The sequence below is a fragment of the Malaya genurostris genome, chromosome 3 (genome assembly GCF_030247185.1).
Source record: "Malaya genurostris strain Urasoe2022 chromosome 3, Malgen_1.1, whole genome shotgun sequence".
Classification (NCBI taxonomy): Eukaryota; Metazoa; Arthropoda; class Insecta; order Diptera; family Culicidae; genus Malaya; species Malaya genurostris.
The window spans coordinates 283,692,800-283,719,674 of NC_080572.1; the positions used below are offsets into that span (position 1 = coordinate 283,692,800).

A 26,875-nucleotide genomic window follows, 5' to 3' on the forward strand; every position below is an offset into this window, starting at 1 on the left:
AGTTATCATTATAAATTTGGGTAGTCAACCCTATTTTTCGTTTTTTCAGTTCATCCTATTTCCGAAAGTAGTACCTTTCGAATGGTGAACAAATTTCGAAAATCAGTTGACTAACAACGATGCTATGACTCGGTAAAGTTGAAGTTCTCAATGTCCTATTCGCGATGCAGGTGCCGGAACGGGAAAAATCAATTTTCATTAGTTTTTCCTAAGCGATCGTCAATAATGAAATACTTAAAATAATCTGCAAACTTCACAAAATTCGAGGGTGTAAAATTTATCACTTTTGGTCAAGTAACAACTGAGCTATGATTACTCAAAGTTACCGTTCCAACTTTTTTTCAGGCTTGGCATTAGGAGTGTTAAGTGTTTCTTTGGAAGTAAATGGTATACTACTTCACAAGATGCATGCAAATTGCATTGTGATAGTATGACAACTATTCACCACAGGTATATCCATTCACAGAACGTGTTTCATGCCAATCTGCCCGTTTAATCACGCCTCGTAAGCCTAATCATGGCTTTAGGTCTCGAATTACTGCCGATAATAATTAGCCAGTCATCAATTCCGTTTATCTGCCATCTACATCCCCACATCATTTCATTAACTTCTGGGATTATGCTGCACGGTCGGCTAGGGCGTTTGGGGGAGGCGGCACACTTTACTGTGTGTTGCGTATCTCACGTGTTAAATAATTTACAACGGTTGATTCGCACGAACACACCTTTCTAGTGCATCAGATTATAGTTAGTCGGGCGAAGGGAAGGGAAATTCGTACACATACATGCACGCACACATACATTCACGCTACACCCTGTTTCGTATCACAAATCACCCGCTCTTTTCTAGGTCATGTCCAACACGGGCGAGCATTTCAGTGATGCTGCCCTGCTGCCGCAGACAACCTCACCGAAAGATAAGAACACATCTTCCGCCTCATCATCCGCATCCTCATCGTCATCACCATCACCATCGTCAGGTGGGCAAGATAACGAGAATGATTCCAATAATTGTCCTCGCACAGACGGCATGACGACGGATCCTGTCAAATCGGAGAAACAGGAAGCTTTCATTAAGCGCCTGAACGAGTGTCAAGTCGAAGGCAATGAAGTGGAGAACGGAACGGTGATTGCATTACCTGTTCTACCGGAGGAAAGTGAAACCAGCAGCGCGAGTTCAACGCATGTTGATCATATGAGTATCGCTGAAAACGAGAACAATTTGAATATTGACTCGGAACAACATCAGCTCGATGTTTCGCCGATTAGATATATCGATGAGAATATGGAAAATTCTACTCCCAAACAGTCGAGTTCGTCGACACCGGACGGAAGCGCACAGAAAACAGATGGAGTGGTTCTTACTTCCGGAGAAGAAATTGAATTCCTTAATCCGAATAATATATCTCCCATACTGAAGATCAGTAGACCAATGGACGTTTCTTTGAAGAAAATATCTGAAGAAGACGACGACGATGATGAAGACGACATGGACGATTACATCATCGCCAATACAGACGCTTTGAAGCGAAAGCGACAGGAAGATAGTTTCGATGATATTTCCATTATTTCCACCGATTCACTGGCCAGCAGTGTGCTGTACGGATCTGCCAAAAAACCGAAATTAATTCGAACTGGATCCATCACCAGAGGTCTCCGCAGAAGCATGAGCTTCGCGGCCATTAAAACACCGATCACAAGTATGTTCCGATCTCGTCGGAATTCCGTCGATCCAAATTCATCGATTAGTTCCATCGCATCGATTGAGTCCACTTTTAACGAATCCATCAAGAAACCGGTCAAAGAAAAACTACGAAGTATCCGTGATAAGATTACGAAAAGCAATAAAAAGGAAACGCCACGATCGATAAAAAATAAAGGCCTTATCACTTCCGCCAATCTGGACAATCTGAAAAAGGTTTGCAATTTCAAAATGGACAAGAATGTTGGCACCCCGGAACAGTCTAGAATCGCCGACCGAAGCGAAGTTGATTTTAAGACCCCAATCGCCCCGGCTCCCCACTCCAGCTGTTCGTCATCTTCGAAGGCCAAAAAGAAAGCTCACTTTTTCCGCCACTCGATGATTGCTACGGACACCGGTGTCGCTTCCTCAGTAGAGTTCGTTCCTTCGGCACTTTCCGGTGGCCTTGGCAGCACTACTGTGACAGTGGCGGAAAATGAAACCCCCAAAGTGACGACGAATCTGATCATAAATACTGAACCGAACACAACAACGGTGGCAAGTGATTACACGTGCTCTGCGGTAACGGTTGTGACTGGTTCCGAAGGAGAAGAACTCGTAGCGCCAGTATCAACAGGAACAACGACAACAGCAGCAGCAGCAACAGTAACGACGGTATCTATTTCATTTTATTTTAACCACGATGTGTCAACATTAGTTTGTCTAATAAGTAGAACCTATTTCTGTTAGTAGCTCTAGTCAATGTTTGTTTTGTAGTACTCTGTTTTTTGAGCAATTCCAGAAATGTGTCATCAGACTTATAGACATATTTTGATTAGAATGGAACTTTGCACACGTCTTCAATGTGACAAACCATACCAATCCCGACTCAAGACTAATTTTCAAAACGAGTGAATGATTTTTTTTGTAGGCACATTTTTTCATATCGCTGTAGCTCGGAAACTGTTAATTTGAGAAAAATATAATGATATGGAAGTAGTTCTAGGAAATCGATCACTCAAAAAAAATAAACACTGTTAACAAAGTCGAATATTTTTTCCAAGAATTATAAAATTTTCCGAAAAAATCAAATATTAAAAAATTTTATTTTATTTTGAACTTAACTTTGAAATCACAATTGATGTTAATTTGATTAGAGTCAATTAAAAAAATGAAGATGTTACCAGCTGAAATAATTTTGCCAGTATCAATGTTAATTTTTTGATAAAAAACTATAAGGATCAGCCCCATGGGGTTGTTCGCAGTCATTGATGTGGAACAAGGCAACCAAAATTTTTAATGACCTACAATCAAACAGTTGCTTAGATTGATCTTAATGTGGAATCAACACCGAACATTGTTTGTCTTGACTTGTATTTGTTTTATAGTCGACGAAATTACATCAATATCCCAAATGTATGCAATTTTATCTTTGTACATACTTGCGATACGGATTTCGATATTCAAACCTCCCTTCGCTAAACTTGTGTTCACGTTTTGTAAGCACGCAGTTATTTTTATAGTGTTAAGTTTCTCTACCATTATTACCATTCTACGATTTCGGTTGAAGCGATAAACTTTTCTCATTATTTATCGAGTTCATCTTATATAAATTAAAAATAATCTTGAGCATTCAAAATTTAACTTGGGGTAGTTGCAAATTTCTCAGGTGAAAACAACATAACATGGAATTTCATCCGAACTCGCATGGCACAAGGTCAGAGCATACCAATTAAAATTTCAAATCGTTTTATGGCACTTTTTGTCTTGCTGTCTAGCAACAACCTACCTCTGGCATGCTACACATAGGACTGAAACGTTAGTCTTTAATTTCGCTTATATTTATAGTTTCGTAGCTTCGCTTTTGCATCGATTGATCAAACAGAGCGATGCTTTCCCATTGATATATCGCTTACTTTTCAATGATATACAATTAAACATACATGGCTATGAACATTCAAATCATTACGTAGAAATATTTCCTATCAATTGATGAAATAATATTACTGATTGAAACTAAACTGACTTTGCTGTAAGTGTTCAAAAGCTGACCACATTTCTACTTGTATTTACCCTTGAATTTCAAATTTGCACCCCTATATAGAAAATAAAGATGTGTTCCACATCAAAATAGTCATATGAATAATAGAATAAGATAAGAAGCAATAAATTTACCCTTCGTGACATTCCTCCCAAAAGTAACCGTTTTCTAGATATTTAAACATGACATTCGATCATATCAGAATTAAGCCTTTTTCAACAAGTTTACACATACAAGAGCAGAAATTTCACATGAATTATACAACTGTCTGAAACTCAAATTATATAAGGATGATATGCAAAATGCTAATTTTACAAATTGCAAGGAATGCTGAAAACAAATTGATGATTTGAAGTCAAATTAACCCTTAATTGCAGTCATTTAGGGGTTTGGTACCTCATGTGTTTTGTGCTAAAGTGCACATGACTAGTTTTTATTTTTACGTTTCGCATTCAGCTCATCAGTGCGTCAACAGTTTATGTTGAACTGCTACCGCCACCTAACGGTTCAACATAAACCGCTGAGCAGACGTAAAGTATTTGCTACTTACAAATCACTTATTGACACCGAAGTGTAATGTCTATCCTGACGTGCTGAAATTGCATGGTTTTTCAAAAACAGTCGGAAATTTATTTCTCGATAGTTTAAGTGGTCTAGAACACGCGAAAAATACAAAAAAAAAATCCCCCGACAAAACTAAACCCCTTCAGGGGTGAAAAAGCAGTCTTTCCCATACATGGGACATTGTGCATTAAATTATCTGAAAGTCACGAAAATCAAAAGTTAATTTTTTTTATATTATTAGTATGGTAAATTACAAAACAACAAAAAAAATTTTTTTTCTAGTTATTTCATTAGTATAGAGCGCTCCTGGATTATTTTTTTTGAAATATCAGAAATCAGTTATGTACGAAATTCTCGTTTTGTGTCAGGTAGATGCCGCTAACTTCTCTCGATATGAAAGGAATGCTATGAACTTTTTTTTTGTGATTTGAAAATGCGTCCCAAATATGGAACATCATGCAATCGGTGAAAAATATACATTATAACGCTTTGTAGAATATTTTGAAATACGTGTTTAAGACTCAATGGAATTATGGGTTAAGGTTTTAAATACACATCAACAATAGGACGTCAAACACTTGTCCTATTTGAAGAATTTTCAATAATTTTCGCATTTCAAATGAATTATTACATACAAACCAATTCGCATCCTCTCATTCTGCTACTAACACAGAAGCCGATAGAACCCAGTCGATGTTGTTCTATTGACCAAAAGCCATCATAGACCCTCGGGGAGGCATAAGATAGTAACTTGAGAACACTTAATTATCTCATATTTTTACGACAACTTGTTGATTCGGCATGATTAACTAAAAATCAGATTTACTCGAATTTCACGTCTAAATATCTCGAAAACGACTATTACTAGAAGAAAAGCTAGTTGGAGTAAAGTTATCGCTTTTTATGTGCAGAATCATATTCTACTGTATGATTGACGGTTTCTCATCCAGAACGTAAAGCTTTGAAAATGCCTTCAAATTATTTCAGTTATAACTTCTTTACTATTTAATTGGTACTAATCAAATTCGATGATCTTGGGGTTAAAACCTTTATAATTGAAGCAAAACAAAGGAGGATTTAAGTGGATTTTAAACGTAAGTTTGCAGTAGAATTCATGAAAACAAAATTGAGAAAACGTTTATTAATGAGATTTTTTTATAAATTTTATAATTCTTGAAAAAGTGTTCGCCTTTTATTTCAGTGTATATTTTTTATGACTGCTCATTTTTTTACAATTAACAGTTTCCGAGTTACAACGATTAAAAAAAAGAGGGCGCAATTCAGAAAGAATCTGAGATTTTTTTTCTAATTTCATTTCCAAATATTTCACGAATCAGTCTGAGTCTGTTTGAGTAAATGTATGACTTTTGACGTGTACACTGAGGTCTCTTTATAAGCGGGGGATACGTACCGCGTAAAAAACCTCTGCGCAAAAACTTTGGAAATCCGCGCACAAAAAAAAAACGCCAAACTAAAGAATTTTTTTGATTCAAAATATCTCAGGAAAGCATGAAAGTCCAATTCTGATGTAATCTAAAAGAAATGAAAAATATCGTTTTTTGGGCTTAACAATTTTTTTTGAGATTTCCGAAACGAAATTTTTTTTATGCTAAATGTTTGGGATATGGTGTAATCACAAAATAAAAAAAAACAACTTAACAACTTTGATGAGAATTTGAGACCGCGTAATTTGCGGAAATCCGCGCAGAAAAACCTCTAAATTGAAGATTTTTTTTTTGATGCCAAATGTTTTAGAAATGTCTTAGAAATTCATGAAACGTCGAGATCGAACATTTTCTAAGTCTCAGAGGGTTGCCTTAAAAAAAATTCGGGATATCACCAGATCTCGACGTTTTATGCATTTCTAAGACAAAACAAGAAAACCGCGTAACTTCGGAAATTCGCGTAAAAAAGCCGCGTGAAAAAACCGCATAAAAACCGCGTAAAAAAGACATCAGTGTATAATTTTTTTGTCTTGTGTTGGTTGTTTATCGTAAATAACTTGAATTCTCGTAAATTAATACAAACTGTTTCAGATGTTACTTATTTTTCTCTAAACACGCAAATCGCATCAACGTCAATGTATTGGTTCCAATAACAGGATTAAAATAAAAATATTACAAAAAATATTTCAGAAACGTTTTTGCTTCATAATTATATTTTTTTCGTTCAAGTCTTGAAAAAGTGTTTCACTTTTTGTTAGTGTGTAAGACGATCTCTTGCCATTTCGTTTTTAACACCATTTTTCTACCAGCAACAGTTTTCTAGTTACAAACATTTGAACCAATTTTCATGAAAATTTGTTTTTGAGTCAAAATAATCTCCAGAGTAGGAATGTCGAATTTTTCGTATTACTCGATTATTCAATAATCGAGTATAATTTGCAAACTAAGCGATTATTTGGGTTATTGATCGATACTCGATTAATTATCCGATTATTACTATGGAATTTTTTGATTAGCTCAATTATTAGAATATTAGCTTCAAACTAATCAATTAAACATTATTCGATTATCTGAATTATTAATCGATTACTCGATTAATCGATCGATATTACGACAAGCAAAACAAATGATTTGTCATACTGAATATGTGTGCAAAATTTCCTTCCAACCGGAGTAAATCGACCCTAATTCGGACACCTTTTCTGCTGTTAATTTCTGGAATGGCTTTTCAAAAAGACACTAGCGTAAATTCTTAAGTAAAATATCTATTCGTGATGGTCTTTGTTTGTTCGGTCCCAGGCAACCAGTAAGCACTAATTAAGGCTGTGAAGTAGTTTTTTATGAGCACCGAAAATTATTATAGCTCTATATCTGCGATCTGAAAGCTTATCTGTTGTAAATCAATAAGAATTCTGCTTTCTGAATGCATGCCAGTAAATGATTATTTGCTGTCGTAATGCGACATTAGTATGTGCTTATTGGTTACCTAGGGATTTTCATCGAACAGAATCGACTTCGTAGCTCTCATAATTCCATTGATTATTTCTAAAAAAAATGTTATATTCGATTCCAAGAAAAGGCGCATTTCGAGCCAGATCCCATTCGAAGTTGGTAGCACCTGTTGTGTAATGTTGTGCTTAATCGTGAGCTTTATTCAGTGAGACAGTAGTCAGATGAATACTGCAAACAAGTAAATAAAAGAATTTTCTCAGATTTCAACGACACTTCGTCACAAAACGCCATCTCGGATACTTTACTTAGACTGTACTATTGAAATGGGCTTAACATTTTTTTTACCGATTTAATTCAAATGGATATAATCGCAAAATGACTGAATCCGACTAAAAAAGTGTTGTATGGGTGACTTTTACAAAATTGAGTCAAATTTTTGAACATCAAAATTTGATTGTAATAAAAGATGACTGCTTTTGTTCTATTGTTGCTTTGAAAAATCCTTATCCACGTTAATTATCAACGTTTAGAAAGATTACTACATGGAATGCCAGGTCCCGGGCCTAAACAAAGAAAAAGTCGATTTTTTACCGTGAAAACTTTTTTGTTCTTCAGTGTAATCTCCATCTAGAGCGATACCCCTGGACCCATCGGTCCTCCAGCATTTTGATGTCCTTTCAAAAAAAAAACAGATTTGTAAAGGTCTTCAACATAGGATTCCGTTTCTGTTATGACATCACGATTCGACGAAAATGTCTTACTCTGTAGAAACCTTTTCAGGTTTGGAAGTAGATAATAGTTGTTAGGGGCCAGGTTTGGAGAATACGGGGGATGGTGGACCAATCCGTACCGCAAATCATTCACTGGTGCATCTTTTTCCATACTTTGATGAAAACTAGAACTCGTCTGGCACGATCAGCTGTTATTCGAACTCTAGTGGATAGATTGTCATGAAATTTGGTATTGGGGCATCTAACAGCTTGTTCCCAACTTTTCATTCCATGTACTAATGCTTTATTCTTCAGGGCGAAGCAACTACACATATTTTTTAGTGAAGTAAGTTTCAACATGACGAAAGCTGGTTTTAGTCACTCAACCCCGAAGATGAAAGAGTAAACCTTCGAAACATAAGCCATTAACATGAAATACAATTTTTTTAGAGCAACAAATAAACGAAAAAGCTATCTTTAAAAACAATCAACAAAAATGATCCTGCCCATTTGCAGTAGAACCAAAATTTGATAAAAAAAAAATTGAAATTGAGTCGCACACTGAATAAAATGATGTACAAAATTTCATATGAATTTTCCTAAGAAACACTTTTTCTTGTCCTATACTACAAAGTTTCAGTGTCTTTTGTCGTAAACTAACCAGTGAAAGTCTAATTATTTCGTAGTCTTCTATTGAATATTTTTACAAATAAAGAGATGGCTTTTTGGTCAATTGGTTTCTCGTCAAAACATTTATTTTTCGTTGAAGGTCAACGTTTCGAAGGTTTTAATTTCATCTTCAGGGCAAAACGACTACAAATATTTTTCGTCAAGTATGGTATAACATGTATAATGGTTGGTCAGTGTTCAACCGAAGTCGATGTGCGTGAGAAGTGCTTGTTGTAGAGTAGCCGTTTTTCAATCAACCATTATAAATGTTACACCATACTTGACGAAAAATATTTGTAGTCGTTTTGCCCTGAAGATGAAGGTATAACCTTCGAAACGTTGGCCTTTAACGAAAAATAAATGTTTTGACGAGAAACCAATTGACCAAAAAGCCCATCTCTTTATTTGAAACAACATTAATTTCATCCTGATCAAAAATGAATTTTTTTTACGAATCGCCTTCAAACTATTTAAATCATAGCTAAACTCAATTTCCTTTTTTTCCTCAATATTTTGATTCGTAAATTTCATAAATCTTGTAAAACTCTCTCCAACAACACTGTTTTTTTGTAGGATTTGTCATTTTTTATTGTATTCAATTATTTGAATAAAATAATTTATGGTCATTCGCCTCTTCGGACCAGAAAAACTTTCTGACTCTATGTCACGCGGGTTTGGGAATCGAACCCAGGTGGGCTACGTGAAAGGCATTGACTTACCCATCACGCTATACCCGGCCCCATTTTTGTTTTTTGTTCAAGTATGTATAAAAACATGCCAAGAGTCATACTTGTGGTCTCAAAATTTAATCAAAGGTTTTTAATTCCACAATTTTTTGTTTTATTATCATATTTTTTCCCGATTTCTTCAAGGATCAGACCGATGAAAAAATGAAATTGTACAAAAAAATTATGAAAAAAAAGTGTTTTCTGTGAAAGTTTGACTCGAATATGTTTGTTTTTAAAGAATTGAAAAAGTGACAAATAATTTCATTTCACAATAACTTTTAGACAATTTGTTCCTTTATTGTTATTTTTAATGATCAAATAGAACTGAATAATACACATTTGAACAAAACATAAAAAAAGTCATTTTTTATTGACGATTTCACGAATTCTGATCCCCTTTTAAAAAAGGTAAAGAAAACATAGTATGCAATGTGGCTTATTATGACAAACTCCACTAGTCCAGAAAATGTCATTGAAATCTGAGATACTATTATCAGCATTTTTTTCGAGTTGGTGCGAAATTCGTCCGTTTCTGTTGGTACGTAGAGAAGTAATCGATGGAAAACATAGAGATGTAGATAGTAGTGATATTTTCAATAGCTTTCGTTTAATTAGTTATTTTGGTTTCTGCTACGTAGATTTGAATATCATTTTAGAATATCAAATTTCTCAGGTCCGAATTTCAGTATACCATCAAACATTCGGATTCTGTCCGAGGTTGTGGGAAAATAATTCGTGATTGTGTGTAATACCAATTGGTTGACTTGACAGCATAAGCCAATCAATAGCTTATGTCCGATCTCGTAAATGGGTTTGGAGTTCTTCGCATATAGAGTTTTAGATTGTTACATCCGAATAATAATTCTTTATCACGTTACGGACACAATAGAATTGCCACGAACTAGAATGATGATACAATCGGCTTACGCATCCAGCAGCATGCTTCTACCCGTACTAAAATCCTGTTTTAACTAACATCTTCAAGACTGTTTGAAAAATACGCCCCTCCCCCCTGCCCAACAACTATTTCTCTATATGCTTAGGATATCAAATCTCGTTCCATTTCCAGTGAAACCTTGTTTTTCTATTTTCGGCACCAATTAGAGACAGCTACGCGCAAACTATCGATCACAAATCGAATATTATGGGACTGCCTGCATCAGGAAAGAAAAAAAGTTTGATTTGATTAGCCAAACCGCCAATTAATTTGACCTATTAGTTTGACGCAATGACGCTTCGGGCTTCGCTCATATTGGTTTGCTGCATCCCCCAGTATCAAATACGTTTTTCCGAAATTCGATGAAGCTTTTTGTTCAATTGAACGGGGGGGTCAATCGTGTCCATGTGAAAGCAACCTCATGCACATCATATTCATCACGCCCGGTGATGATTGGGTTCAATGGTGCGGCAGAAATGCTTCCTACCGCATCCAATCGGTTGAGCGAAGCGCAGCGGTTCGTGATCTGGCCGGCGTTATAAATTTGCACCAGAATGTACCAAGAGCACTGTCACCGGGACTCATTTTCTATACTGGTGTTTTCCATGCGTCGGCTGATTTGCGAAACAAGAATTGAAATTTATTGCACTAATTTTGATTAATTGAACACGAACGTGCAGCAAAACACAGAGGAATGCAGTGCTATTTTTTTTGTGTTTCATTGGTTAGGTGTTTGGTTTAGGCTGAAAAGGAAGTTATTTTGTATATTTTATATGAAAAAAAATCCTCAAGCTGTGAGGCATTTTTACCTTCGATTCTCAGTCAACCGGTAACCGAATTCCGATATAACTCTATGTTCAATATATTTATGTTCGTGATGTTTGCCTACGGGAGCATACTGCTGGCGGTTTTAGACCACCGAATTCCCGATGAAAACGAACACAAAAGAAATGTTACATCGACTGTATAAAGCCGGCCACAGAGTATACCAACTGAGAATGTTTGATGTGCGAATATTAATATTTGAATAATCTAGAATAGACATGCAATATTGGTTTCTATTCTACACAACGCAAATAATAAACTGAAACGAGTAGATATAACGCTCAACGAAGGTTCAGGAATAAATGTTTCTGAATCTGAATGTGTAGATAGAGTTTCATCAGGATACGTGACGTGACCTGTGGCATATTTTCAGATTTTGAATAGTGTCGATTAGCCACATAAATGTTTTTTGCCTTTCTCTATAGAAAGGTATTAGAATTGCTGGAAAAACCGACTTTCGAACGGAGCCTCGGAGACCCATGGAGTTATATAAGGGTTGTATAAGTGACGTAACCGACAAAAAGCGTTGTATTTGAACGCGCTCAATTTTCTCAGAAATGGCTGAACCGATTTGAACAAACTTGGGCTCGTTTGAAAGCTACTATCGGACCATTGATCAAGTTCGAAGATCAAATGGCTGTGACTTTTGGTTCCGGAGATATGATTGTATAAGTGACGTACCCGATAAAACACGTTGATTTTTATCCCTCTTATATATATAAAGGTGCCAAAATTTTGGGATCACCTCTATTTTTATTAAGCTCTAGTGCTCAAAAGTTTAAGCACCTCGAAAAAAGCCTTCATGCAAAATTTGACCTAAATCGGACATGCGTAAGGGGTGCTGCCCGGTGGTAAAAGTTTGATATTTTCGATCTTGAAAAAGCACCATAGGGGGGAGTACATGAAATTTCCAAAATCGAAATTTTTTTTTGATGCCGAAACTCTTAAAACTGCATGAAACATCAAAATTTAGTGTCATCTCAAAAAAATTTTTTTGCTTTTGTGAAATACTCGAATCAATCTGAATCAATTGGTGTCAAAATTGGTATCTGAAATTATTTAATAAAAGTATGAAACATATTTTCATGAGACTGTTATGAAAGAAGAGAAAGGCAATATCACACCACTAGGTGGATTAAGAAGGGTTTTACCTTTTTATATATATATAAAAATAGGTATAGAATTCGCTCAAACTTTCGAAAATTTTTCCGAGGCCCGGAGGGCCGAATGACATATACCAATCGATTCAGCTCGACGAACTGAGCAAATGTCTGTGTGTGTGTGTGTGTGTGTGTGTGTGTGTGTGTGTGTGTGTGTGTGTGTGTGTGTGTGTGTGTGTGTGTGTGTGTGTGTGTATGTGTGTGTGTCTGTATGTGTGTTGTCAACTAAGAGGTCGAGATCTCAGAGATGGCTGGACCGATTTTGATCAAACTAGTCGCGAATGAAAGGTCTCCCCGTCACCCTGAACGCTATTGAATGGTTTTGAGATCGGATGTTTACTTTTTGAGTTATTCGAAGTTTTATGTCAAAATTTTCAGTTTTTTGACAGTATCTGTCACAATTGACCTTGAAAACAGAATATGTTTTCAGACTTAGATTCCGCACGATAATACCTATCCAACAAGCCATAGATTGTTAAAATCCGTCCATTTTTAACGGAGATATCGAAATTTTTGTGTAAACGACTTTTCCCCCTATTCCAGCAGTAGGAGTTTTGAGCGCTGTATGACAAAGCAATGCTTGGGAGCAACGGAAAACACGATTTCTTATTCTGTTACATACAATTGTTTCTAAGTACCAAAAAGACTGTGTACAGCATCCTTTTTCATGACAATTTGCCTCGGACCGATTTTAGCACGGCTCGTTTTTGGCAACATAATCGTTCGAATATGACATATATAAACCAGATGATGGCAGATTTTTTTTTAATTATATTGTTTTAAACTACTTACAGCAATAAATGCTGGAAGAACATAACATCCATATACCATTCGAAACAGTTCGTCTAGATCAGTAAATGCGTGTGTGACAAATAATTTCACTCAATTTTCTCTGAAAATTTCTTTTCTACAAATTCAGATTCATAAGAAAATTCGTATGCTCCCAAACAAAGTTCCTGAATTATGTTTGGTTCCGACCTCTGGTTTCGGAACTACAGGATGATATATGAAACGAAATCAAAATTGTGTAACTCATTCTTCTCGTAGATGGCTGAAATGATCTAAGATTCAAATGAAATCTGAGAATCATCTAAGATGCAAATGAAAAGTTTCAAGATTCTTTAAAACATCTTGCTCTTCAGTCAGATCCAACTTCCGGTTTCGGGGATACAGGGTGATTAGTATAAAAATATCTATTCCACATGAATTAATCAGGTTTATCGGGTTAGCAGATTTGGATAGTCGATAAAAAAAATTAACTTTTTTCAGTTTTAGTGGTATTCAGTTGTCGATTCAGAAGGCACCTAAAATTTAATTCGTGCTATAATTTATCAAAGATGTCTTCACTGATTTTCAAATATTTTGAAACAAATGTAAACTATACAGCTATTCAGGTGAATTTATCTGACTTCTGCCATACCGATTTTAGAATTCCGGTTCCAGTATAAAAACGTTTCTCTAAGCTCAATCGTTTTCTCAAAAAAGCCTAATCAAATTTCAGAAAATAAAATTCAAATTGAATTAAACTTATATACAAAATTAATTAGTTTTATACATACATACAAAAATAATGAATTTTATCCAATTAAGCTTCAAAGTTGTACTCAAAACTGTAATTTATTCGTCATATGGCCATACGAATCGGTTTGGGTTATGCTGGTTCCTGAATACCGGCTCTGGAAGTACCTTAAATTACCGTAAACTCTTACGGTGGAACTTACATATCATGGCATGTTTAATCGATTATCACACTTCTAGATTTAAATTCGATTGTATTTGCAGTTTCGACATTACAGAGTAATGAGTGATTACAATCTCAAATTGTCGCTTAAAACGACGGTCATTAAAATGATGTAATGAAAACTTAAACACCGAAGAATATTCATGCAAAAAACACATGCGGATTGATAAAAAAAGGTATCATCTCACTGCTAGGTGGATTAATCACGTTTTTAATTAACAAACACTGAGAAAAAGTTCACTACTGATTTTTCGAAAACGTGATTCTCACTAAAACTGATTTCACATGGCAAAAAATCAGTTGTGAAAAGTTCACTAGCGAACATAGTTCTCGATAATATTTCAGAAAAAAAGTGCGCACATTAAATATATCTGTAACTAGCTGAATGACCCGGCGTTGCTCGGAAATGTTTCGGGAAGTAAAGGCCGAACCAAATTCCCGAAGTTGTCCTACTTAGTGTAATACTCTGAACAGTTTTATGTTGTTATTCAATCAATTTTTCCTTACACTTCCCATGTTTGGGACACTTGCTGCACTCCCTCTTCCTTAAAATAACCTTTTAATCTACATTGACATAGAAGTAGTATCTGTATTTGTCAAGATGCACCGTTTCTCGTAGAATAAATTTTATATTGAACTCCTCTTTTTTTAGTGAACTTACAACAGCTCTCCTCCATGATAACCCTTACGACCATCTCTTAGTAGTGTACAAAGTATCTGTGCTCTTCAAAAAGTATCGATTCATTCATTTAAATTAACAATATCAGTACTACTTAATTGCAATTAACGATAGCAATACTATCTAGCACGATCTTGACATTCTTGCCCCTTTCTTATTTTATAAAAAATTCAAGATGAAAATTGATTTTCAAGACCCTTTCTGTATTCTCCTAGACTGAATCCGTACCTCTATCTTGTTTGACGACGAATAAGAAAATGTTACAACAAACCTTTGTCATGAATATGTAAGCTTGTTGTGACCACCTCTGAATAGTAAAAAGTACCTGTTCCATAATGTTGATAATTTACTGAGTTGTTATGGAGCTTTGCCCCCCCCCCCCCCACTCCCCACCTTAAAATATTCAACCTAGTTAGGTTTGGTGAGTTTGAGTTGTTTTGGAGTTACGTTCGATTATATTAACAATTTGAACTTTGCTCCCCCCTTGGATGAGACCCTTACTTTATCCACCCCCTCCCACTCCCTTCTTAAAAATGCTCTTAGGATCATCTGAAGCGCAAATATTATCTGTACTCAGCAAGAAGTATCGTTTTATGGAAAATTCTATAAACTTCACATTAAACTTTTTTAGAGACACTCATTATATCCACCCCTCACGAATATCCTTAAAACCATATTTGAGTTTATCAAAATGTGTGTATGGTTTTAAAAAGTATCAATTCTCTTTAAATTAGATAAATTTCAACATGGCCTCCTTAAATTAAGAACGTTTGCTACACACTCTCTCCCCTGAGAATGTCCTAATGTTCATCTCTGAAGAGCAAGAAGTACCTGTGCCAAGTTTGATAGCAATACGGTCAGTAGTTTTGGAGTTATGCCGTTAAAAATATTACACCCTCCTTTTTAAAGGTACGTCCAACCCCCTTATAATCATACCTACGGAATGCAAAATGTTTGTATGGTTTTTGAAAGCATCGATTCTGATTCCCCCTCTGTTAAAGATCCTTGCTACGCTCCCCCGGTGAATGACTGATAGGTTAAACCGGGTAAAAATAAATAACTAACTAACTAACCCTCGCTACGCTCCCTCTCTCATAAAAATACACATATGACCATTTCTACAAAGCAATAAGCACCTGTACCCAGTTTGGTGGCAATCCGTTTAGTATTTTAGTAGTTATGCCGTTACAAACATTACACCCCCCTTTTTAAATGCACTTGCTACATCCACTCCCCGTATAGTCATATCTAAGGTATGCAAAATGTTTCTATAATCTTCAAAACGTATCGATTCGTGTCAAGTTACATGAATTTTTTCATGACCCCCCGTTGTTTATGACACTTCCTACGCTCCCTCCCCTATACAAATATTCCTTAAACCATCTCTGAAATGCAAGAAGTACTTGTGCCAAGTTTGGTGGCAATCCGTTCAGTAGTTCCGAAGTTATGGCGTTACAAACATACAAACTTACATCCATTTATATATATATATATATATATATATATATATATATATATATATATATTATATATATATATATATATATATATATATATATATATATATATATATATATATATATATATATATATATATATATATATATATATATATATATATATATATATATATATATATATATATATATATATATATATATATATATATATATATATATATATATATATATATATATATATATATATATATATATATATATATATATATATATATATATATATATATATATATATATATATATATATATATATATATATATATATATATATATATATATATTATATATATATATATATATATATATATATATATATATATATATATATATATATATATATATATTATATATATATATATATATATATATATATATATATATATATAAATATATATATATATATATATATATATATATATATATATATATATATATATATATATATATATATATATATATATATATATATATATATATATATATATATATATATATATATATATATATATATATATATATATATATATTATATATATATATATATATATATATATATATATAGATGATCCTTGAACAAAGATTGTTGAAAAATTGATTTTTTATAGCCGTCGTAACTCGACCCTTTGCAGGATACATGATGAATAAATTCGTTGAAGAACAGAAACTGAACCTTTCTGAAAATGTTCAGTTTAAGCTCTTGCAATTTGATGCTTTGTTCATTAGTGACTTAATAGCACTTGGGTTTGGATAATTTTTCACATTTTCAGTAAGCGTAGGGTGGCTGAATACGAAAAAATGTAACCCTTTTCAACTTAGACCTAGGTGATGCCTAGTCCGTATTGACTATTGGACGAACACATGCTTTCGAACGAATGCGAACAAGCCATTCTTGTTTTCACTCGAACGTGTACGAACGCGAATCTTGTGCAAAAGAAGGATCTGTAGCACAGGTAGTTTTTTAAGGAAGATTCCAAGCATCAAAGAAGTGACGAATGCTACATAATAAATAAATATCGTACTCAGGACCAATTATATTCATGCTGGTAAATGAAATTGCAGAGTAAAAAAAAAGCATTTAAAATAGCAGTCCGATCAGTAGTAACTGCGAAAAATATGTTGCATTTTTCTTGAAATTTTGTCATGTTTTAGATAGTCTACATATTTATTACATTGGTAAAATCATGCATTCAATATAAAATAAAGCATGTTTGCCCATGGCATATTTTCCATAAAATACCTAATAGATGTAAAATTTGATGCGTAAAAGCTTGGAGCCGCGCATACATTTTAAGGCTCGCCAGAAAAAAAACCTGCTTTACTATACTGCTATGTTTTCTAAATGTTTTCTGCAAAACACAAATTTATGATTTGATAGCAAATCACCTTTAGATTCGAAAATAAGTTTGTTGGAAATCTGTTAAATTTTTTTCAATGTGTTCGAACGGTTGATTCGCAACATTAAACTGACGAATCGAAACCACGTCATTTCGTCTATTCGTCCGTAAACGAGAATGGGACTTTTCGTTCGTACGAATGATGTTCGAATACACCTATCATTTGAAGCTAAACTGGCATACATTCTAGCGTTTCGTATATGGTTAATCACAGGAATTGGAGTGATTTCATCCAGGCTTAGCATTTATTTGGAGAAGTTTACTGATATTTGAATATTTTGTGCCAAACGAGTCGCGTTCGAATTCATTCGAGTGAAAATAAGAATGGCTTATTCGTATTCGTTCGAAAGTACCCGTTCGTCGTATTGCGGATACGGACGTAAACAAGAATGAGGGTGATTATCTTGTATCTCATAACCGGTAATATCACTCTTCCTTGAGATCGAATTCGTAGATTTAGTTTCAAGTGTACTCATAATTGTAAATTTATATAAAGACGTGAAGACAGGCTCCCTAAAATGAGTGATCGATGACAAATAGATGTATCATTACTTTTATATCTAGACAAAAATAATTATGGAGATGATTCCCCCTTTCTACCGGATAATGGTCAATAAGCCCACTACCAACTTAGAGGAATATTGATTTTAGCACCAGAACCAAAATAAATGATCTCCGAATCATCCAGAATTTTTCTTCAAAAAGAACGTGGACAGATTGCTGTTTTAATTCTAGTGATGTAATGATGCCTTTCTCATATTACTTTTAACATCATTAATATTACTGTGGAATTCGCTTAAACAACTGTTCATTGAATAGAATTAGGAAAGTTTGTTCGGACCTAATCTAACAAACTCTACAAATCCTGTTTATCCTGTAGTTCCGGAACTGGAAGTAGTATCCACCAAAATTTAGGAATTCCGTATGAAACTGCAAGATTTTTCCTTTGAACCTGTAAGTTTGTGAAAATCGATTTGGCCATCTTGAAGAAAAGCGTGTGAGATCCGTTTTTGCAGTTTTCAATAATCATTTCCAATTCTTCCGATATTTCTGAAACCGGAACTGGAACGATATTACTGCACTACTGGCTGTGAAAATTGCATATTTTTTCAAATAAATTTGAATTCAATGACATTCGTTTATTCTTTCGGTCGCATTTATCATAGAATAGCTAAAACTTTTATCAACCGGAGCACCGTCTTTTACCAATATCACACACCAGTAGCAGACATCCGTAGCCGTTTCTTAATAGCGTGTACGAAATAGAACAAAGCACGCATCAGTCGTTTTGTGTTTTCTTCTTCTTGCTTCTTTTTTTCGTTTTGTGCATATTTTCAATCTAAATGGCGATTTGAAAACTTTGACACTCATCGCCCTGTAACTGCGGAACCGGAAGTCGGATCGGGATGAAATTTCACATTTTTTTTCAAGATAATATGAGCTTCAATTCAAATCATGATTTGTGAAAATCGGTTCAAGCATCGCAGAGAAATCTAAGTGAATGTGGGTTTTTCTTAGTAAAGTGTTTTTGAGTTTTTCTTCATTACTTTCGGTGCTTCCGGAATAGGAAAAGGGGGGACCAGTACTGCAGAATTAAGTTTTTATGCCCACAAACTAACGAGCTCTGCAAACTAGAAGAATTTATCAGACAGTTTTATGGGATTTGTACCTGTTGTTGACCATCGTTCGTGAAAAAGTACTAATGAAATTGGTAATATTCCATTTATCACGCTTTAGTTCCGGAACCGGAAGTCGGATCCGGATAAAATGTTCTAAAAATTTCTAAGAAACTATATCACCTTTCATTTAAATCTTAGTTTGTGAAAATCGGTTGAGCCGTTTTAGAGAAAATTGAGAATGCTCATTTTTTCTCTTATTTTCACATATTACCATGTAACTCCGAAACCGGAAGTCGGATCTGGATAAAATTCAATTGCAGGCTATGGGACCATGAGACCTTTCATTTGAATCTTAGTTTGTGAAAATCGGTTCAGTCATCTCCAAGAAAAATGTGTGCATATTTTTTTACATACATACACACATACATAACACACACACACACACACAGAGAGAGAGAGAGAGAGACAGACATTTGCTCAGTTCGTCGAGATGAGTCGAATGGTATATGACAAGTTAAAAAAGTCGGTTTTCACAGTCAGTGATTGCATAGCCTTTCTATATGAGAAAGGCAAATACAAACTGATTTTGTCAGTTGAGTCGACAATTGGACGGTCCCGGACGACTTTTATGCGCATTGCTGTAATTAAAGCTTACACAATCGTAACAATGTAATGCACAATTCAGCATATTGACGTATTGTAATCACAATACCTTAGTGAATGTATAGTGGCGTGGCAGTGGATATTAAAAAATAATTGTGATAAAGTGAAATTTATTGAGAATTCTACTAAAAGGTCAATGCAAGAGGATGACTCATTGAGTAATTTATCGATTCAGCGTGATTTTCTTGTATGTTTTAGTTAGGTAGATTTCACATTTGAGATTACCTCAATCCTATTGTTTCTGAATGACATTTTAACACATTGCGGCAATCCAAATCGCATCCATGGATCAAGTCTGGAAATTGGAGCTTCACTTTTTTAGAATATTTAGAAAACCATAAATGATATGTAACACAAAATCAGCCATCAAAAATGTTTTCCCATCTATCTATTTTTTTCGGGTTATAACTCCGACAAATGGTTTTTTTTTCAAAAGCCTATACCGATGTGGCTGCGCCACTTCAGTTATACAGGAGATATAAATGACCCTCGGCAAAATGACCCTTTCGGCGAAATGACCCTTTCGGCGAAACGACTTTCGACGAAATGACCTATTCGGCGAAACGCCCTTCGGCGAAATGGCATTCGGCGAAACGACTTTTGACGAAATGGCTTTCGGCGAAATGGCTTTCGGCGAAATGGCTTTCGGCGATATGACCCGCTCCCAGATTAACACTGACTTCAGTCTGAGCATTCATCAATTTTTCAAATTGAAAATGTCACAGCATGTACGTATGTATGTAACTGAGCAAATGTCTGTGTGTGTCTGTATGTGTGTACAGAAGCAAGAGGCGTAGATCTCAGAGATGTCTGGGCCGATTAAGATTGGACTATTTGTAAATCAAAGATCTTTCTGTCTGCCAAAACGCTATTGTTTGCTTTCTTTGATCTGTTGTTTACCTTTTGATATGATTGTTCATATATCAAAAAGTAAACAACAGATCAAAGAAAGCAAACAATAGCGTTTTGGCAGACAGAAAGATCTTTGATTTACAAATAGTCCAATCTTAATCGGCCCAGACATCTAAGATCTACGCCTTATGCAAAATGTATTTTTTTAAGAAAATCGAAAATAATCGATTTTTTTAACTACCCTATCAAGGAAATGGTCACCCTAATGACAAAATAAGAAGATATAGGTCTAATATTTTTTAATGGAGAACGATTCTTCCAAATATTAGGAAATTCTGAGAGATCGTATATCAGTTTCTCATGGAATTGTTGTGTATAAAGATTATGCAATTTTTGAAAAAATCAACTTCGAATCGATCGTCGTATACCGTATGAATCAGTTCTTCAAGATTACTGTCAGTTTGTGTGTGTTAGATTATAATGAAAGATCTCTTGGTCATATAGCCTGCTATTGAAACTGTATCAAACTCCTTAATTTCGGCAGAGACAGCTTAACCGATTTGTTTCTACCTAAAGTCCCATCTACATACTTAGATTCTTATGAAAAGTCCTAAGTGGGAGCCATACAAGGTTTCTGAATATCATTAGGATTCGGCTTCTGGTTCCGGAACTACAGTATGATGTGTGTAACAAAATTGAAATATTGACATTCATTTTTTTTCGTAGATAGTTGAACCGATTTCTTCCATCTAATATTCAAATGAAAGGGCTTAAGATCCCATAAAAACTCTTCCTTTTTAATCAGAACAGATACAGGGTAGTTAGTGTAAAAATGTCAATTTCCCATAAATCAATCGGGTTTATCGGATGTGTAGATTTTGATAGTCGATGACCAAATAAACTTATTTCAGTTTTATCGGTATTCGGTTTTCGATACGATCGAGCTATTTTAATTTGGAACGCTTTACGATTTCTTAAGGATGGCTACACTGATTTTCAAAAATTTCGAACCAAATGAAATGGTTATCGCTGCGAGTATTTGTATTTTAATGAATTTCATAACATTGAATTTACAAATCTCACAATATTAACACATGGATCAATAAGTCCCGAGACTAAATCAGAGATGGCGCTCGTAGTAAACCAGTAACCACGTCTTTCTAGAGTACTAACCTTTGCTTGAAACGGGTCAAAATTTTAAGTCGATCCGACCAGAAACAGCTGAGTTATCGAGGTTGGAGTAAAGTCGTGTTATAGTTTGTTTAAAAAATGGAAAAAACCGAGTTTCGTGTTTTGATAAAACATTTTTTTTAATGGGTAAAAACATCGTGCAAGCGAAACAATGGATTGAAAAATGTTATCCGGACTCTTGTCCATCAAAAGCAACGATTTGTCGGTGGTTCGCCGAGTTTAAACGTGGTCGTACCGACACAAATGACGCGGAACGCTCGGGTAGACCTGTGGAAGCCGTTACACCGGAAAATGTGAGTGAAGTGACAAAAATTATAATGAAAAATCGTAAAGTGAGGCTCCGTGAGAATCCTGAGATGACACATATATCATATGGAAGTGTATTTACTATCCTTCATGAAAAATTGAGCATGAAAAAGTTTTTTTCCAAGTGGGTGCCGCGATTGCCTTTTTCATCAAGACAATGCACCCTGCCACAAGTCGATGAAAACAATGGCGAGATTGAACGAATTGGGCTTTGAACTGCTTTCCCACCCCCATACTCGCCTGATTAAGCCCCCAGTGACTACTGGCTCTTTGCTGATCTTAAAAAATGCTCCAGGAAAAAAGATTTGGCTCAAATAAGGGTTCATCGCTGAAACTGATGCTTATTTTGAAGCGAAAGATAAATTTTTTTATAAACATGGTATTGAAAAATTGGAAAAACGTTGAAACCATTGTATCACCCTAAGAGGTGATTATGTTGATGAATAAAAAAAAATTTTGCAAAAAAAAAATGTTGTTTCCATTGTTAGTCTCGGGACTTATTTATCCATGTGTTACATGCTCTTGCAGGTAATATTGTGTGAACTGCGTCGCTTAACTGTCGAAATGTGCATTTTTTTCAAGAATATCATAGTTATATTCATGAAGTTCGATATGAGAAATGCATCATCACACTAGGTTTTTCGCACAGATTTCACTATCGGGACTACTTTCAAGAAAAAAACATTCGATCGAAAAAATTTGGGTACTGGAGTTGGTTGATAACCCTTTGTTATTTATCAACCAGTGGTGCCTTGTTCATGAAATAATTATTAAATTGCTATGTTGACACATATAAAGTTTTCATCGTTGAGGGTTTGGTGGTACGGTGTGTCGCACATCAAATGAAAACCAATCCTTTTCCAATCCCCTCCGTGAACATTGCGACAGCTTTCGACTGCTGTTTCAGTTTTGGGTAGCAAATTTACAGATAGCTTTGGTTAAATGTAAATACCGTAAAGGAAACTTTTTCAGACCAGTTAGGCAAACAAAATTTGGTTTCGAATATATTCCGAATTGTTGTGAATTAGCCTGTCATACTTTGGAAATAAAATGTCTGGTTTTCCCAACTAATCAATTAGTATTTAGTTGATTATTTTCCGATATCGACGAACTGAATCGTGTGAAGCTAAAAATAAAGTTGTGAATGCAACTTGTGATATGAGGTCATAGCCGGAAAAAATTAAAAAAGCATACACGGATAAAAATCCATTGCCGGTACCATGATTAAGAAGTCATGAAAATCATGAAACATGTCCTCTCATGAGATTATAAGTAAAATGATTCAAATCATGAAAAAGTCATCAGTAATAAGCATGATCTCATGAGAAGACATGTTTCGTGATTCTCATGATTTCTTAATCATGGCATCGGCAATGGCTTTTTATCCGTGCATCAGGTTGCTTTTGAGCTGTGGTACCTTTACATCTCTCTAGTAGCTCAATTGAAGAGCAAATCGATTTATTTTTTAAATTTGCGTTTTTGAATTTTCCAGCTTCTGCAATTTGGTTCTCGTTGAGTATCGTCAAAAATAGATTTAGAGTTTTAGAAGAAAAATATTTGATAAATAAATCAAATTCATAATTTTTTGAGCATAACGTTGCTATTCACTGGAGTCGATTAGTTAACATCGGTCGGTAGTCGGGAACTGCACGGTAAGAAGAATTTAAAATTGTGCATTCGGCGGAAAAATGCTTCCTACCGGCGGTGGTATCGTATCCCCGTGCCAGTAATAACTGAGGTGTGCTTTTTCGGTGCCACTTTATATCGATTCCAGTCTGGTAGTCTGGAAGAATTTTTTCGGAAAGCTTTCCAACAGTATGTCGGGAGTATTGCAGTAAATCTGATCGATCGGTCGAATATGTATGTGGCTTGAAATTGAAATAGTCTGTCTCATTCGAATTCGATAACAAAGAAAAAAAAGAGTAACCATCAGCGCCTGAGCGCGATTGGCCTGTCTGTCGTGTTTCAGTTCTAAACGAGTCAGTTTTTGACGTGATTTTTTGTTTATTTTCGCCGCGAAAGGCTTGGTGCAACTGATTTGCGGTGCCGTCTGTCAGGTCAGGAACGAGATTTGCTCAGCAGAATCGCACCGGAACGACCCGGCGCATCTGGCGGTGACGGCCGGAACGACAGGAACTGGTTTGAACTGAAGAATTTTCCTGTGCGTAACACCTGCCGTAGTGCGGTCACGAGGAAAAATGACCCCCGTCTGTGTTAGTAACCTGTAAATTCTGCAAAGCATGTCAATTTATTCGCATATGTTGCTAAACAATAATGTACAGTCGATTTTGTTGTTGTGTGTTTATGGAAATTATGCGGTCAAGTACATTTTCAATTCAAATTAACTATCTGAATAACGGTGTTGTCGGTAAATTGTGGTCTACCCCGTCAGGAGATTTTCAGCAAGGGTTTATTGATTGCGCATCGTTATTAATGAATTAGATGGCAATTGCGGACAGTGCGTTTCTAATTTGGCTACCCTGTGAAAACCACAACTGAAATATGCGTGCGCGAGTGTGTGTGTGCTGGTTTCGAACTAATCGCTACTAAAATACGTTTGGCAATTAGCAGATGTAACACATGGAATAGAAATCCATTTCCAGAACATTCCGTTGATTGAATTTCTCGGATCAGGAATTCTTGAGAATGCGATTTTGATAGGATTTTGGTCGGACAGTAAGTGACAAATCCTTTCGGAAAAGTATGACAGAAGTTAGTCCTTGGTCGTGAATATATAATAATGTATTAAGTGTCATATCCGTTCCTACACGGAGAACCCTTCGATCATAAAATTGCGAAATCGCAGTTTTTGATTTTTGCTATAGTTGATTTAAATAATCTCTTTTTGATTCAACCAATATGGTTTTTGATTTGAATATATTCAAGTAGTTGAAAAATATGTTGTTTTGAATGCTGTCAAATGCCGGAGACAGTTGAAAGCAAAACAATAATCGCAAGGCAAAATCAACAACTTTTCTAGTTGAAATCTGTTCGCGTCGCTTCAAAATGTCAATGAAAACAACATGGACTATTAAAGCGTTTGGTGAAATTGTGTCCATTTGATTTGAGAAATTTATGATTCCATAACAGCGGTATTGTGATAAAGACCTTGTTTAAGATGAAAAAAATTTGGTGACAAATTAGAAAATGTTAATGAATGATCATCTCGTAATCTTTCAGATATGCGCAAAAATTTTATGCTTCGATTGAATGGCGCGTTTGAATTGCCGTCGCAAAATTCCAATTCCCAGCGGTTGATGCACCCAAGCTCATATAAATTGACTAAAATTATCAGTGCATAACTTTAGTTCAACCGTTTGAAGGCATCATCTTTCAATACTCATTTTTTTCACTTTCAATACTCATGTCTAAAACAAATTAATCCGATTTATTTTTCAACCAACAGAATTTTGTTTCAATAACAACACCAGTTATTTCAACTAAAATATTTGTTGAAATTGAAAGGTATGTGTCCTCACTAATTGACAGCATTTTTTTCAAACAGTTAAATTAGTTGTTTCAATCATCGTTTCTGCTAATCGAAAAACAAAAATGACAGTATAGTTAAAACAACAATCGATTAGTTGTACCAAATTTTAACCAATCGAATTCAGAAAATCAACTAATATTCTGATTGAAATGGGATCGCGGGTGGTTCCGTGTATGTTCAACTAGACGACTATAACAGGAAAAAATGATCAAACTTGTACACTTTCGACGGAACTGGACGTTGTGACCAGCAGTTTTACACGAGAGGCATCATCGTTATCCGCCAGAAACAACCTCACTGGAGATAGCATTTTCAAATTGCCTTTCTAATCTAAACACAACGAAAAATGGCTCTTCACGCCAAATGAGTGAAATCTGTATTCAGCTCTATTCAACGAGTTCTTCTCATTCTGACTACGATTCTAATTGTCCGATCAGCTTTCATTTTACAACAATAATTATGTATTCAGTTTTAGCGGTCTATTAAATAAGAACGGCTGTTTTATATCTTCTCGACGTTTCAACCACTGGTTATGGTATTTTTCAAGGGAAATAATATAGGTCACAACAAGTGGTCGAAACGTCGGGTAGGTACAAAACAGCCGTTCTTATTTAAGTGTTAAAGCCATCATACGCGTTAAAAAAATAGGACAATTTTAGAAACGTTATTCGGAAATATGGTGAAAGCTAGTGTACTTCAACGTACGAAAAAAAATTATTGTTGCATCATTCCGATAAAAAATAGCCTCTGACCAAGTTGCTGCGACTAGTTTTCCGGGAGCTCCAAAGCGGGAGAACCGGCTGTGTTTTCAAATTTAAAGCTGGAACAAGAACCAAAGTATTTATTTTAAGTTATATCATAAACTAGTATACCACGAAGGGGATTTAGAAAACACTAATTTTTCGAAAAATTATAAACATATAAGTGAAAAAATCAGTTTCATACATGAAAATTTCATATTTTATTGTTTATAAAAAATAAAGTTCACAACATATCAAGAAACCCCTACGTGGTATACTTGATAATGTATTTATAAAAGTCTCCTCAAAAATTGGAAACAAGCGATACATTTTTTTCTCGCAAAACATTTTTTTTCATTCTTGAGAGTTTTAGGAAAATTTTAGGCACTCAACAAAAAAATTATTTCCATGAAGGCCTTACCCCTTAAAAGACCACTAAACCCGAATACATAATCATTGCTAATTACC

At 35.0% G+C, this 26,875-nt stretch overlaps 1 protein-coding gene across 4 annotated transcripts in view; it reads left to right on the plus strand.

Moving 5' to 3' along the window:
- LOC131434780 (protein ECT2) overlaps positions 1–26,875 on the plus strand; it is a 136,445-nt gene that overhangs the window by 100,149 nt on the left and 9,421 nt on the right. For 3 of the 4 annotated variants that reach the window (XM_058601915.1, XM_058601914.1, XM_058601916.1), the window contains one exon: positions 851–2,356. The exons of the other annotated variant lie outside the window; for it this stretch is intronic. In XM_058601915.1, the coding sequence (XP_058457898.1) occupies positions 851–2,356 (1,506 nt within the window). The remainder of the gene's footprint in view (positions 1–850; positions 2,357–26,875) is intronic. 4 annotated transcript variants of the gene reach the window in all.